A 16,223-nucleotide genomic window follows, 5' to 3' on the forward strand; every position below is an offset into this window, starting at 1 on the left:
TGCCCTGTTGAAAGGTCTCCCACTGTGATGCACAGTAAATTTTTAATCCTGAAGTGTAGCACCAGGGAAGTCCCCTTATCCTGAATAGGATTTGTTTACCTCTTGGTTTGTTTTTTTTCCCCAGTATGACCACCACTGTTGCTGAGCTAAGGAGAAGCCAGATCAGAGCGAGTTTCGCTCCACAATAGCATTGGGAGGAGTTGCAGTAGAGCTGCTGACCTTTACAGGGGCAATAACCAGTGGCACCACATAGAACACACATGTGACAGATGAGTAGAAACATTGCTTGATGCACTATTGGAAGGTGCTCAGCTACAATGGAGATGTACATGGTATAAAAACCTATATAGAATAGAATGGGGCATTTGGAATCACAGCTGGATCTCCCACAGCACAGTGTAGTAACTAAATGGCCAACAGGACAACTGTGAAAGATACTCCTATGTCTCCTGTTTCGATGTCCAAAAATTTGATCTTCAGAGAATGTATGTCATGGTTTGGATGTCTACAGTACCCATCTATTAAAAATGATTCAGGTTCAAATTCCTGTCCTTACAGAAAAGTTTTCTGGAATTTAATAGAGAAGAATAATTTTTCTCTATAAAGTATTTAAAGGATTCAGCGGAATTATATAGCAGGAGTAAGTTTCACTATTGAACTGAATATATTGGTTGGAATAAAAATGATCTAGAAAGGATCTCATTTTCTATTAAAGTCTATAGGGTTTTTAAGAGTAATTTCTATACAAAGCTATTGCTTTCATCTCCATTAAATTCTATAGGACTTCTGCATAAAGATATTTATTTTTCTATTAGCAATTTTGCTTTGCTTCTAATCTTCCCAGAAAAGGGAATGATTAGGCAACCTAACAGGAGTTCAATGTAAATGCTATCTGGGTTTTTATTGCAAAAAATTATGTGTGTGTCAATGGAAGTTTTCGGTTCTGGAGGCCAAATCCTCAAGCATAACTTCCATTGGTTTCAGTTGGAGTTTGCAGGATTATGGACTTCAACATCTAGCTCATGGTAAATAAACAAATCGGAATGTTCAGGGTACTGACATAATGTGAGTAATCTAGTTATCTGGTTCCTGGGTAATTTAAATGGCTCAGCTCACTCTAAAACATGTTTTTGCTGAGGAAAAGGATGGGCTTTTACTACTCTCTGAAACCCAAAGAAGTTACTCTAAATAGCTATAACATCTGTTGTTGGGACATTAACAGCCATTGAACTGACACTACTGCTCAGCCCATCATTTCAGCTAGCATAGCAATACGTTATGAAATGCACAAATGTCACACACTAACCTTCTTCTCAACTCCTGGTATCGGACAACAAGCTAGAAAGGTATTAATAACTTAGGAATGTCTTTAATGGGGTCTTCTGTTCATTAAACCACAACAGTAGAAAAGAAAAAGAAAAAGAAAAAGAAAAAGAAAAAGAAAGTGGTGCTTAGTTGCATTATTCTTGCACCAAGGCCAGCTGCTCTATTGCAGACTCCTCCCAAATACTGTTGTGGAGTGAAAGCCCTCACTCTGATCTTGCTTCCCGTTAGCTCAGCAACAGTGGTGGTCACACTGGAAAACACAAAACAAAACAGGTAGACAAATCCTATTCAGGATAAGGAGACTACCCTGGTGCTACAGTTTAGGATTAAAAATGTACTGTGCATCACAGAGGGAGACCCTCCAATAGAGGTGCCCAAACCATGCCTAACCAAGGGCTGCATCAGAAAATTGCCAAGAGACCAAATTGCAGTACCAATTGTCACAAAATGGAGAAGATTGTAGCTGCTTCATTGTGAATACAATCGAAAGTGGAACCAACTGAGATTACAGCTCTTAGTATGCAATGCTCCCATTCACAGTATCCTGGCTTTATGCATCTCCATGCTGAGATAAAGGTGGGAAGAAATGAGCTCCTGGATTCTATTCCCACCTCTGTCACAAAGCCCCTATATGAACGTAGCCAAGTTATTTAATTTCTATAAGCCTCAATTTCTGCATCTGTAGAATGGAGATAATAATGCTGCCCTACCTCAGGATGGGATTGTGAGCCTTGTTGTAATTGAGGCCTAGCAGAGCAACTTTAGTTGTGAGTCTAACTGGTGAAAAGTGAGTAAAGGTTTGTGAATTGTTACAATGACTTGTTACATAAAATTATTTAAGAAAAGATTTAAGAAGGAGACAAAAAATTGAATTAATTTAAATAGAGAGGGTCTACTGATATCTCTCAAGGACAGTGCTAAGATTATGAATGGTAAACAAGAGGAGTCGGGGACTGGAAATCAGTGGAACAAAATTGGCTCTTTGGACATTAGACCTAATTGGTGGACAAAATAATGCGAGAATGCGCCATTCCACCCATCAAATCTTTTTGGAGCCCTTACAGAGAGGCCCGAGGGGGGGGGGCGGGAGGGAGGACCTTTTATCAACACCACAGTTGTGACAGAAAGATTTTGCTATGACACCAAACCCTGATACTCCCCTGGGGATGCTTGATTATCATCACTGTACCAGCAAGGACCCAAACCTGATACCTGTGAGACTCTGCTCTGAATTCCCCTTCCTGGTGTGTCCCTTTACATCCCCAACTTTCTTCCTCCTGTCCTCTCTCTCTCTCGGCTTTTCACCTGATCCTGAAATCAGCTACACTGCATAACACCAGCATGGTCAGATGAGACACACCATTCAGCTCTGCTTAGCCTGAGAAGGACCAGTGAAGGAGAAGAATCTGACCAGCCACCCACATAATGTCCCTGACCAGGAAGGTAAGCCAGGTGCAGAACAACGGATATCGTGACTCACCTGCCAGCCCAAAGCAACTGTCCATGACCACCCTATATCTTCAGATCATTACTATCCTGTCTTTTTCTCCCCATTCTGTTAGTCTGTCTTGTCAAAAGCCAGACAGTGACTATTATACCTGAATCAAAACTGAACAGAATTAATCTTTTCTTCCCCACCAAGGAACGTTTGACAGAAGAAGAGATTCTAACCACTCTAACCTCTAAAGAGAGAGAGACTGATAGTTTTTGTATAATCACTCAATTTCAGTTGTAAGACTTTTTGCCTTTTGATTCTTGCCTTTTTGTGTGTTTCAATTAATAAATTTCTAACCTCTGGCATGAATTTCCTAATGTGTATGCCACAGTTCTAAGCAGGCTGAGGTCTCTGTATACCAAACCCCAAACCTTGTTTAAAATTGTTTAAGGTGGGACAGTTACAGGGTCATATTAATACCTTTGACTCTTTGGGACCACATATTCCATCTAAATACAACACAACAGGCTTAATTAATTCAAATGTTTTTAAAGAGTTTTAAGATCTTCATATGGAAGGCAAGTGCAGGTTATTATTCCAGGGGAGAAACTGCAAAAAAGTCCTAATAATTTTGTTATGTTTATTTACATTTGTAAATAGTCACCCACCCACAACTTGCTCTCTTGATGAAGACTTGCACTCTAGGTATGCTTTATAAAAACAACAGCTTATTCTGTTGTAATACAAACAAAATTAATGAGTGACAAATGAAACAGATGCTATAATCATTAGGCTTGTCAATGGATTTTATACTATATAAATTTAGTTTTCTTTTCTTGAATTTTTTTGTTCCTTCTAAAAAAGGTTTGCTTCTTTTCCATTGGTTGCAATAGATTGTATCCCTTCTCCTTTCTTAGTTTATAAGTTAAAATGGTTCTTAATACTATTTTTTTATGGACATAAAAACAGAAACCAATGGAGTACATTTTTATGACCGGTTTGTCCATAACCAGTCCTAGATCTGTGTTTTTAATCCTCTGCAGAAACTATATTGTTCTGTGTAACTATCTTCTACTTCTGAATAAAATTATATGGGAAAAAACACAAGAGAGAGATGCATCTGCCTTAACTAATACAGGTTTCAGTAGAATCCAGCTGTCCGCTCTCAGATTCCCTGAGCTCAGGTGGACACTCCTCTGTGTCCAAGCTTCCCCTCAGCCTTCCTGTACTACTGTGTGATTCATTGATGCTGTCACTTATTAGAAAAATGGGGACAAGGAGTATCACAAACATTAATTATCCCACCCTTTTTATGGACCAGAGAACTTGTATTGGACATTACAGAGGCCAAAATTAACTGTCAGCATTTGGTGAAGACAGTGAGGTGAATACAATGGTGAGATCCTCACCCCTGTGGTGACCCCTTTGTATTTGATAAAAGGGGCAGAGAGGTGTGGAGAGGCCATAAAAGCTTAGGACCGACTGACAGAGGATCCCTCCAATGCAGGCACAGCTGTAAGTCTGTCTTTCAAGAACCCCTTGCAAAACCTGATACAGGAGGTATGTTGGAGGCGGGACCGTACCATGCAGAGCTGCAGAGACGCTGAGCGGTGCTGCCTCCCAAATGACAGCCCAGTGAGGTTGTGTTTGACCCCAGAGTCATCTGAGTTACAAGGGCTTTTCCAGGGCCTAGAGCAGCCAAGGATCGGAATGGAGCTAAGGTGCTGTATAGCTACATTAACCCACCAAGTTCTGTTCTTCGCCTCTTAAAATAATCCAATGATTTTTACAAAAAGTGCCATGGAATCTTTAATGATTACAAAGGATTAAAAGCTCATTTCTACATCTCACTGGAAAGTCAGCAGCAGAATGACTGTGCACCACTATGACACTCTCTACCTCAAAGTAGTACCCTGGAACCACCATATTCACCATGGTGATATGAGTATGATATGTTTTGTATAAAGTATATATTGTGAGCTACCATTTAAAAAGTCTTGATCTGTTGAATATTAATATCCTGTTGGATTGTATGTACTATCATTGTATGTGAAATTATGAAGCATTACTGTATGTGTTACTGAAATATGTTGTGAGGTTGGGAACACCCACAACCACCCTTTCAGTTACAAGGGAGTAGCCATCAATAGTCATACAGCATTAATGGCTCATCAAGAAAAGAATACACTATCCTAGAGAATTCTCAGAGAGTAACTCACATCACAGCAAAGATCTTTCCAGCAAGCTGAAAGGAAATGAGAGAGACAGTGACATAATCACTTGGCCACTCCTCCTGCCCCCTCCCTCGCAATGCAATACCCGGAGGACAAATTCTATGAACTGCAGAAGAGTGGTCCCAGGCTGGAAATGGAGTCCAGTCTGTGTATTGAGGATTTGTAATCTGCTTGTACCATCTGTCAGGGTGAGACACTGCTTGATTCAAATCCTGCTTAGTTTGAGGAACTTGGACTATGAATTTATTTTTGTTTCTTAAGTAGCCAACTCTGATCTCCATGCCTACTACTCATAATCACTTAAAATCTATCTTTCTGTAGTTAATAAACCGGTTTTATATTTTACCTAAAATAGTGTGTTTTGGCTGAAGTGCTTGGGAAATCTAAGCTCAGTTTACAAAGGCTAGTGAGAGTCCATTGCACATTGAGAGAGTGGTGAACTACATAATTAACTTATACTGGCCAGGCTTCTGACCAGTGCAAGACAATACAGTTCAGGGGTGCAAAGCTGGGGGGAACTGCCTAGAGCCTCACTATTGACGGTTCACGAGTGGCTGGAAGATCATTCATGTAACACAGTTGGGTGTGTCCCTGCCTCTGGATGTCTGTGTAAGTGCAGTGCCTATCAGAGGTTTGTAACTTGACATCAACATCACAGTGTGAGAGGCAGCCCAGGCTGGTGGGTTTGAAGGGCTCAGCAGTCACACAGTTCAGGTTGTACTCTGGGGACCCAGTCACAGCCACTAACTGAGGCACTGATTCAGTAATGATTCAGAAGTGAGAGTGCCACTCAGTGAATCACCAGCACCACTTTCTGCAGTACTCAGTGAAAGATTCCATATCTAATATTGTACTACTATTGAGCATTTACTTCCCCCCAGTTATGGGTTTTCAGTTACATTACAGGAAAGATTCTTTCCCCTCCTCCCTCTTTCCCCCATACCTTTAGTACAAGTTTCAGATATGTGGGAAGACTGGGAGGGGAAGAAGGGCCCTCTATCTCCCTCAGGGACCCTAGAGCAACCCTCAGTGGGTATGTCTAAATTGGGAAAATAAGTGACATTTTAAAATGTGTTAACTAATACATGTTGATTAACACCAAATTTTAAACACCACTTATAACATGAGAGATGGTTTAATGCTTTTAAAAAGTGTGTTAGCTGGTCTTGGTCAACCCTAGGCTCCTCCTACCCTGCCTCACTGCCACCTTGGATTGGCCAGGACCATTTAACACCATTTTTTAAGGAGTAACATCCCGTCTATACTAGGCACTAAGTGGTATTTAAAAACATGTTGGTTTAAACATGTTAGCTAGCAACTTTTAAAACACCACCTATTTTTCTGGTCTAAACAGAGCCATTGTAACCACCATCCTTCTGGCAAAATCACCCGCCTTCACTGTAACTCATCACTGCCCCTCTTTAATCAGTCAGAGGGGCTTCTGCTACGCCATGCAAGATGTAGCAGCACTCATCTTACTTTTGCTCTCCAACCTGCCACCCAGGAAAAGCTGGAAAGTTTCATTATCATCATTATTTGTTTTGTGGCGTGCCTCCCATGGAGCCCCAACCATGGATGAGGGCCACGCTATGCTAGGAACGCTACAAAGACCAAATCATACTATTTTTCCAGTCCCCGCTATTTTTTTGGTGCTCTCTAGATTTGAAAAACCAACAAACAACTTAACTTACCTTGCTGTGGAGTTTTTGAGCATCATAACGGATTTGAGTGAACTCACGGAGACCAAAGGACCCACCAATAATCAGGAGCTGAAATATTAAACAAAGAAAAAGCACTTAGAGACAGCATAGTACAAAACACTCTGGACTACTACAAGAGAACATTGACCTTCACCCATTGCAAGTGTCATGGGGCCTCACATTCTTCCCAAGGCAGAAAAAAGACTCAAAGAGGTGCATCACCTGATAAGCAGGGGGATCAGAGCTTTCATCCATAATAGCCTGTCTATGGATCTCACCAAGTTTCTAATTTATGCATAAAGGAGTGTAGGGGGAACTCAGATTTTCTAAGTGCCTGTTCCCTCCCCATCTCTCACCTTTACAATCTTCATACATAATTTTTTTCAAATGGCTCCTTGATTTGTCAGCAGCAGAGGACACTGCTACCGGATTTGTTCTCACTATTTTCAAACCAACAACAGGGAAGTAACAATGCCCAGCTGGCTTATTCTCATGCCTGGGCATAAAAAGGACCCAATTAAGTTTCTGTAACAAACCAGCAAGATTGGAACAATGGGCCTACTGTCCTTTAGTATGTCACTGAAGAAATCAAACCCACTGCACCTGTATCTTCATTATTGTCCCATTTATTTTGTTGGAGTTCCCTCCACAACCCTGATGCTTATGAAAAGAAAGAATAAAGGAAAAAATAGACAAGGCAGAATCTCATGTCAGCATGAAGAAAATTATTAAATGATTTGTTCTTCTGACAGACAGAGAGACGTCACAAAGCGTAAACATCTATTTTAACCTTTAGACAGCCCTGCCATGCTCAGACAAACCTAAAGATCAAGAACAGCATTAAGGGCTGGCTAAATAATCTAGCTGCCACACGGAAGAGCAGAGCTCTGACTCTTGCTCTGGCCTGACATGCTCCTTCTGCTGTTCTCTGGCAAGGTTTACTGGCTGACATACAGAAAGGGAGGGCAACAGGCTTCAAAGAGAGACATGTCTGAGGAAGGCAATGGGAGGGGGATGGGGGACCCCAGAAGAAAAACTGTGTGTGCCCTTCCTAACTAGCACATTACCCCTGACAGATTATTTCAATGATGCAGTATTTGTTCTGTTTTTTAAAAAAATGTGACTTTTCTTCGCAGTTTATTCCTCCTGAAAGGTGCTGGCCAAATTGATTTTCCACTGGAAGAGGTCGGGCTGCCCCACAACAGAAACAGCAACAGGTATAACCTCCCCTCAGAAGCTGAAAAGTGACAGACTGGTAGCACTGGAAACTGACGCCTTCTAGATAGCCATAGAAATGAGCACCCCTTGGCAAGTGGCAATGAGCTCTAGAAGGAGTTAAGTCTGCACAGTCTCATTCTGTCTTGATCTTTTGGATAAAGGTGTGAATGTACATGACAATTAGAGCCACATGTAGCAGTGGCTTTTGTGATATGGACACCTACCTGATAGGAACTGGACCCAGAACTACAACTCATTTCAAAAAGTGAATCAAAAAACCATCAAGTGGTAGCAAATAACTTTCAGTAGTTAACAACCTGAACCATTATGAACCAAACTGGGGGCCAGATTTCTGATTCCACCATTCAAGGAAGTGATGATGTTGTCACAGATGCTGGATCAACAAACACACATACTGCAGAAAGCAGGGATTTGTATGGGAAAAGCTTCTGCTCACTAACAAATATTTTGGTAATAAGATAGGAGAAGGAAAAAAAACAAAAAACCCCAACATGCTGATTAAAAGTGGCTTTAAGATTTCCCTAAATATGGCATTGGTGATTAACAAGAAGAATCAATGTATTTGATGACCAGAGTCCGATTGCATGAAGCACTGAGCATCTCACAGGATGAGGAAATAACTAAACAGACGTGGTTTGAGTCACAGCATTTATTCTCATTAAAACAAGAATCTCCTTTGAAACCGGTCCTCTTTCATGGCTAATGACTACTGTGTTAATTAACAGCCCAATGATTTACCTCACATTCTTAAAGCTCCAATGAACAGACCACAAGAGTGGTTTCAAGAAGTTTATTGCTATCACACACAACAGTTTACCAGCTGGAACCATACAGAATGAAGAATGCAGGGCCGAAGCAGCTGCACTAGAAAAGTATCTGGTACCCAGTTGTCAATCCAGTCAGAAAGCAATAGTTAGTCTTCTTAGGTCCATTAAGCATTAGTTTCCCCAGCAACGAACACTCATAAAATTATACTATATAATGCATGTTCACTTTGTGTCTTATTCACATTAACAAAAGGACTTACAGTTAGCCTGTTCCTCATAAGCCAAGCCCTACTAAATTGAGAATGGTCAATATACTGTGGTTTGTAAAGCCACTCTTTAACCAAAAGGAAATGACAACTCACACGCTTACTTTGCTGCATCAAAACATTGTATATAATAAAATTTAATAAATCACCCTTTGTGTGTGCCATAAGCATGGAAAAATGCTCAAGATTTCATGAAACAATAGTCATACCACGTGTGTATGTTCGGTCTTGTCTTGTTCTGTATTGATTTTGACCGCTTACTTGTTTGGCAGAGACCATTTACTATATACTACCCAGCATACTTTCAGCTATATACAGTACATGATAAATAAAAATGCTACATACACACAGACATACAAAAGGGGGCTGGTGATTAGATTATCTATTTTTCTTAAAATTCAGTATCTGAACTGTACTACCTAATTTAGATTGTAACACCAAGATGCTGTCTTCCTCCACATATTGTACAGCACTGAGCACTACAGTATTAAATAAATAATAAATGATAATAATAGGCCTAACTTGAGGTTCGAAACAAAATAGATTGGTGGTTTCAGACTTATACACATTACTTGTTTGTTCAGACCACAAAACAACCACCAGCCAGTAGTCTCTGCAGTGGAGAAAGAGGTCATGACTCAGCTGGTGTGACTAAATTACTCTGTTGCTTAGAATACAGTTCCAAACCTTTACCTGCCCTAATTTTACTGACACCACCATTATATTATGAAATCTAAAGAATGTTTAAATTCTGTTTTACTTTTTGCTCTTCACACAGTTTGGACAGTGAAACCAGACTGCTTGGTTCTATTTTCTGATTTCCAAATCAGAAATAGCACCTTCCCTAACAGGGACCATTGGGTGTGCCATAATATAAATATTTCCTACCACCACTAATAATAGTTGTTAATAATTCTTACCAATGTTACAATTATGTATATAATGCCAAGCGCCTGAAGGAGGAGCAGTAATTAAGTACATACTGAAAATTAAAACCAGGGTGGATTTGATTTAAATCAAATGTATTTAAATCATGATTTAAATCACTAGTCAGGAAGACGCGATTTAATCATGGATTTCTACATAAAAGTGCATTCTTGTTGGTTGTTATAACCTTAATACATATTCTTCACAACTCAGAGATAGATGTAGGTTTCATTTTTAGAAAGTACACACTATACATTTTTAAACAGATTTATTTTGAAAATTTTTCAGATTAGTTTTACAGCTATATCAGAAAATGAATGATTGACTGGTTATTTCATTTACCAAAGGTAAATGAAGCAGATATTTATGAAGTCATTGGGAGATGAACTATCATTAATATTTGGACGATTTTCTTGCCATGCTGTATTAGGAGGAGAACGTGACCAGACGGACATTTTAATTGTTTTATTTAACTAAAACAAAAATGTTATTTATTCTGGATTTTTTCTTCAACAGCAAACATATTTTAACAAAACAAGCATATGAATTTTTGAATTTAAAAACATTCAAGTTTTTTAAAATCAGGTTTGTTCTTCTTAAAATGGTTTTAAACTAAAATAGTTAAATGAAATATTTTTTCAAAAATTTCAAAATTTTTCAAAAATTAAATAGACTGTCAGCTAGGTCAACATGAAAAACTTAAAATACTGACTTCTGCAGCAAACTCAGTCATCTTCACCTTCATTTTCCTGTTTATTCATAATCTGAAGAAAAAAAATAAGCTTTCCCGCTTCTTCAGGTCCCAAACAATTTCTCAGTTTGGAATGAATTAGTCCAAAGGAAGAAAATATTCTTTCTACACTGGCAGAAGAAGCTACTGCTGTTAAAAGTGAGATTATCACTTCAACAGTCTCTGAATCCAAGTGCTTGCGTGACTTCCACCAGTTCACTGGTGTGACTTTCTTTAAAACATCATTAGCAAACATTATTTCTTGAATGGTTCACCCTTAGCTCTGAAGTTTATTACAGTTGGCATTATGGAGGGATGATTGCTGGATGTCCATGTCATACCAACTCCTCTTCTTCAGCAGTTAAGGTCTGACTCTGGTACCGAGCATTGAGAATATCTGCAAGAAAATGAGCTGGAGATAGTGCTTGTCCCATTCGTGTTCTTAATGCTTGTAATTTAACTCTGTCATTGAATGTTTCTCTTTTTAAGATTTCACTCAGTTCCTTCCAAATTTCAACAGCGTCGGCAATAAAACTGCTATTTCCCTGCATTTCGTTCAAGGCTACAGAAAGAGGCTTCAGGGTACTCAGCATGTGTTCAACATTTCTCTTAAGCCCACTGTTGAGAACTCTGGCTTTGAGAGTGTCACCTATTTTTTCATGATTTTGTTCACAAACTCATCAGATTAAGCCAGTTCTTGATATAGTGCTCAAAACAGTCCACTACTGAGTTCCATCGCACATCTTGTGAGAGAGTTAGCTTGGTTCCTTCCACTTTTTTCAGAGCAGCTGCTGCAAAGTGGTTGTTACGGAAGTATTTTGCAATTTCAACAACATTAGCCTTTATTTCTGGAACACTGAAGTCTTTGGCTAGGAGGTGCATCAAATGAGCACAGCAACCGTATGTTATTAACTTGGGACTCCCTTCTAACTAATTTCTTCTCATCTTGGATACATCAGCAGCATTGTCTGTGACCAAGCTGCGTACTAGACATTTGAATTTATTTTCCACAGTTTGTTATAGCTTTTACTGCTACTTCTTGTAAGTATTCTGCTGTGTGTGCATTTCCTGATGTATCAATTGTTTCTCTAAGGAAGACATTCCCTTCTTCTTTTGTCACACAAGCACATACAATGGGATCATTGCGGACATTGCTCCACCCATCAAGACTAGGTTAACAATTTCACCCTCTAGACCTTTTGCACACTGCTCAATTTCTCTTTATCCAGCAATTTGCCTGCGACATCTGCTCTGTTGGGTGAACTGTATCCTGGTCTTAATGACTGAACCATGTTAATGAATGTGGGTTCTCAATCACACGGAAAGGAGAGAGTTTGTTGCACAAACAAACCGGGCAATTTTTTCATCTTTTTTTACCTCTTTTTGTAATCTGCTGGCTTTTATCACAAACTTATCTATGGTTGTTTCTGGATGATGGAGGGTTTTTTTTCTTTTTGCTCCAGGTGATATACTGTGGCTATGTGACATATATGATGTGACCGAATCACTAACATTGGCAGATAACTCTGAAACTAGAGAAAATGATGGTGATCTTGAAGGTGGATAGTCTTCAAATCCTGTATGTTGAGGATGGATTCTCCGAAACAAAGTAAGTCAATGCAGTTATTTAATTATTGTCATCATACTGCTCATTTAGTATTACTCACTGCATTCACTGACACTCAGTACTACTTTAAAGGTGAAATTGTAAAAGGAAGATCTGCCTATTTCAGCTATTTTTTATCACAGCTGCATCTAAAATAATAGTACTCTAGAGTAACAACTATATTTTTTTGCTCAAACATGAGAATTCAAGAATAGTCCAGAAGGAAGACAGGCAGTCCTTAAGAAAGAAGTATGAAATAAAAAAGGTTTACCAACCTGAAGATCCTGCAGGTTCAGACATGTTCCTTTCATCATCTTCAATGCAGCTTCCTCCTGAGAAGGAACACTTCTCATGATGTTGTTTCATACGGGCAACCAGACCTTGCATTTCTTTGTTGCACTGCTTGCATTCTGCACGCATGCCTGTCTTCCCTAACCTAACCCTAACCCACAGGTAACCCTAACCTAACCCTAACCTTAAGACTTCTGGAATATGTTGCTCAAAGTTTCACTTTTGTTTCTACTGCCTGTCCCTTCCTTCTCACATTTATCTCCAGACTTCTTCTCCTTCTCCAGATCTATTTCACCCCCAACAATCTTCTATTCATTCAACTTTTTGAAACTTTGCACTTTTAGAGAGAGGTAAGGGATTGACTCTGTGTACACAAATTTGCAGAGGGACAATAGGGGTGAGGTCTGTTATTTCTCACCTCTATATATTTATTTATTTTAAAACATTTTTGCTGTTAACAAGCACGTTATCTCTGGACACACAAATCCAGAGTTTGAAAACTGCAAAACTAAGCATCTCTGACGGTATTGTCTAGACTGAGCCCCATTGGGTAGATAGAAAGATTAACCTAAATAATCTATACAGAAGCCCCTGGAACCCGTAAGATTGGGCCCCCAATCCATGAACTATTGGAACGCATTTACAAAACTTTTCTTAAACATTACATGAATATATTGTCTCATACTATAGAATTAGAATTTATAATCCCTATTCCATGATGAGATATCTTTAAGCTATAATGTATCTTAATATCATCTTGAAATGCTTTTTGAGAAAAAAACCATTTGATCAAAAAAACAGTTTTGATTTTTTTTTTAAATCCACTGATTTCTATCTACCCTGAATAAAACAAACTTTTACTCAGCCCAATTCTAGTAACCTGTAAATTACTGCCTCGCATTTAATCAGATGACCCAGCATACCCTATGCTGTGGACAACCCAGTTGGAGAACAGAATCAATTTGGAAAAGCTCAGATAAACTTGTATTATTTTTAATGGGAGAAAGCTATTAATATTTTACACTTTATAAACTGTGCAAGAGAAGAAGTAAAAAAAGGTTCTGAATTCATTACATGCTGAAATGTCCCTCTAACTAGTTATTTTGAAGCATTCAGCATACGGATTTAATGGTGATTTTTATTTATTTATTTAAACATTTAAAGGTCAGCTTTAAAAATAAAAAGTAATATTTATCATTTATACAGTACTTTGCATACTAGTAGCACTGCTACCATAAATACCCTCTTAAACGTTACGTACAGGAATAATCCAGTTTGGATCGATGATTACATATAAAATAACTCAACATTTTAACATAATCATGCATGAACAAAAGGCTAACATGTTGCAAAGTAGAATAAAAGATAGAATGTGACATAAAAGTACCATGTCACATAAATTCAGCAACCTCAATAAAAGTGTTTTATGAAAAAAACTTGACATTAAATTCTCCTTAGGTTTCGTGTTTTTTTTTTTAAATCTACCCATTCGCTCCTCCGTTGAGAACTGTGTTATGCAAACTGTTATGGATGGCATCGGGCTGATTGTTAAGGCTGTATTTCAGATGGAGGATGCTAGTGCTTGTCACCAATTAAAATTGAGCTGTTCACCAATGGCCTGTGATGGCTTGAGAACTCCCTGACTTACTGCATTTCCCTGAGTTATCCTGAACAATCTAAAGCAGCCACCTTTAGTCTCTTAGGTTAGCAAAACAACAAGAGGCAATTTCTCTGGCATTGCCTAGCAATTTGCTATATTATAGAATCCCCATTGTTAAAGAAACTCATTCTTGTTGCAGCACCGATTGTGAAAGCCAACTTACAAAATTACATTCCCTTTGTCATAAATCCCTAAATTAATCACATCACAATATTCAATGCTGGCAACTCAGATCATGCATTGGTGAAAAGAAAGCAGGAAAATGTTATGAAATATATTACTGGAGCGATAATATGATAATTTTCAAGCCTCTTCTCTAAGACAGCTGCTGCCAAAGCCTCCAGCTATGCATTGTGCAACTGCAAACTGGAAGTCATATGAAATATTTTCTTTTTGGTTTGCAGTGATCAGAGTTAAAAGGTTTTGGGGGTTTTCTTTTTTAAAAACTGTTGTGTGTGCACAGTTCAGTGCTGGTGAGAGGTGCCAGTTGGACAGCCCTGGAGAATGAAGCCTTTTATTTATCCACTAAACAGGTGCAGCTTGGGCAGCAGCACTGCAAGCTTCCATCCCACCAAAACTGCTATCTGGTTTAACTCGGAACTGGAGGGACACACCTCTAGGGCAAGGCGATAGTTTAGTCTCCATGGACATTTCAAATCATTGGTCCCTATGCTGTGACTGCTAATAATTAACAATTAGTGCCGGCTGTAGTGGTGGTTTTGTACCATGAAAGTTGTCTAAATGGGAAATTTACTGAGACTCCCAACTCCAGCCTCCAGATGGTAACATTTAGTCACTATAGATTAAAACATGCCACACCATTAACGCAGGCAAGTAGCAGTAGTAAAGGAAATACAAGATATATATGAGGTGACCCAGTCAAACTTTGTGTGCAAAATCCAAGTGTGAAGAGAAATGGGACAGAGAAGTGGATTGGGAGTGAGACTCTCCTCACACAAGCCTCATTTTTCCCCTCCCACCTTATCACTTTCTCCCCTCTTATTTGAGCCGAAATCTGGGTGGGATCATTCAGTCTGGTTCTCCTCCCCACAGATGGGGGAGGCTCTCTAACGCAGGACTCTTCTTTCTTCTCTTTGTGGCAAAAAGATTAACCTGATTTTCATTACAGGCCACAGAGCCTCCTTTTGAAAGGTGCTCAAGTGCCTTGAAAATATATATTTGATGTGAAGGACAAATTAAGAAAAAAAGGTTAAGGAATTGTGTTAGCAGATGACCACCAATAGAGAAAGGAATGAACATCATTACAGTGCATAAATACTTCTAAGCTTAAAGATCAGCAATAGCCTCTCTTCTGCTACCACCTACCCAACCTGAAAACAACGGCCAGCCTTGCTGGGAAGCCTACTCCTTAGCAATATACCAAGTAAAGGGCCATACTGACAATATGCTGACAAATCTAGGGCAGCAACTTGGTTAAAAAAAGGGAGCAGATTGCCACTGCCTCTGATCTTGAATAGAATATTCAGGCCTCAGAGATTACAGGTCTTGGCACACAGTACTCCATCTTGATCCAAGCAACCAGATCACCTGGATCAATATGGAGCACTGTATAGTGGGACCTGACCTCTGCAGGCTGCACCACCAGATTCAATATAGTAAGACGAGGCCTTGAAACATAAACCCTTGTATCACAGGCCCGGTATGAGACCTAAGGAGTGAACTAAAGTAATGGTCAAGACTTTGTTAACATAAAGCAAATTAAACTGTGAGCCAGAGGCAGGCCCCTCTCACAGAAGCTAGCAAGAAGGCAGCTGATATTGCACATGTACACATACCTAAAATGTACTAAGCACTAGTAAGATAAACATGTGCCAGGATGGTACCAGAACATTCCGGTACTAACACATTCCACATAGATAATAAGGAACAGGTTGACACATCCTAAAGACAGGGTCAAAAGAGTAGAATTGTTTTGTTCGAACCAACATGTACCGGGAGAGAGGCAGCACGTAGAGGGGTTGTACTGCAATAGGTCAGGAGTGATGTGTAACTTGTTTGTACCTGTGTATAAGAATGCACCC

The 16,223-nt window shown here is 39.3% G+C and overlaps 1 protein-coding gene across 1 annotated transcript in view; it reads right to left on the minus strand.

The window, feature by feature from the left end:
- Positions 1–16,223, minus strand: part of COX16 (cytochrome c oxidase assembly factor COX16) — a 56,204-nt gene that overhangs the window by 26,746 nt on the left and 13,235 nt on the right. The window contains exon 2 of the mRNA XM_074955569.1: positions 6,687–6,764. Within this exon, the coding sequence (XP_074811670.1) occupies positions 6,687–6,764 (78 nt within the window). The remainder of the gene's footprint in view (positions 1–6,686; positions 6,765–16,223) is intronic.

The sequence above is a fragment of the Natator depressus genome, chromosome 6 (assembly GCF_965152275.1).
Source record: "Natator depressus isolate rNatDep1 chromosome 6, rNatDep2.hap1, whole genome shotgun sequence".
NCBI lineage: Eukaryota > Metazoa > Chordata > Testudines > Cheloniidae > Natator > Natator depressus.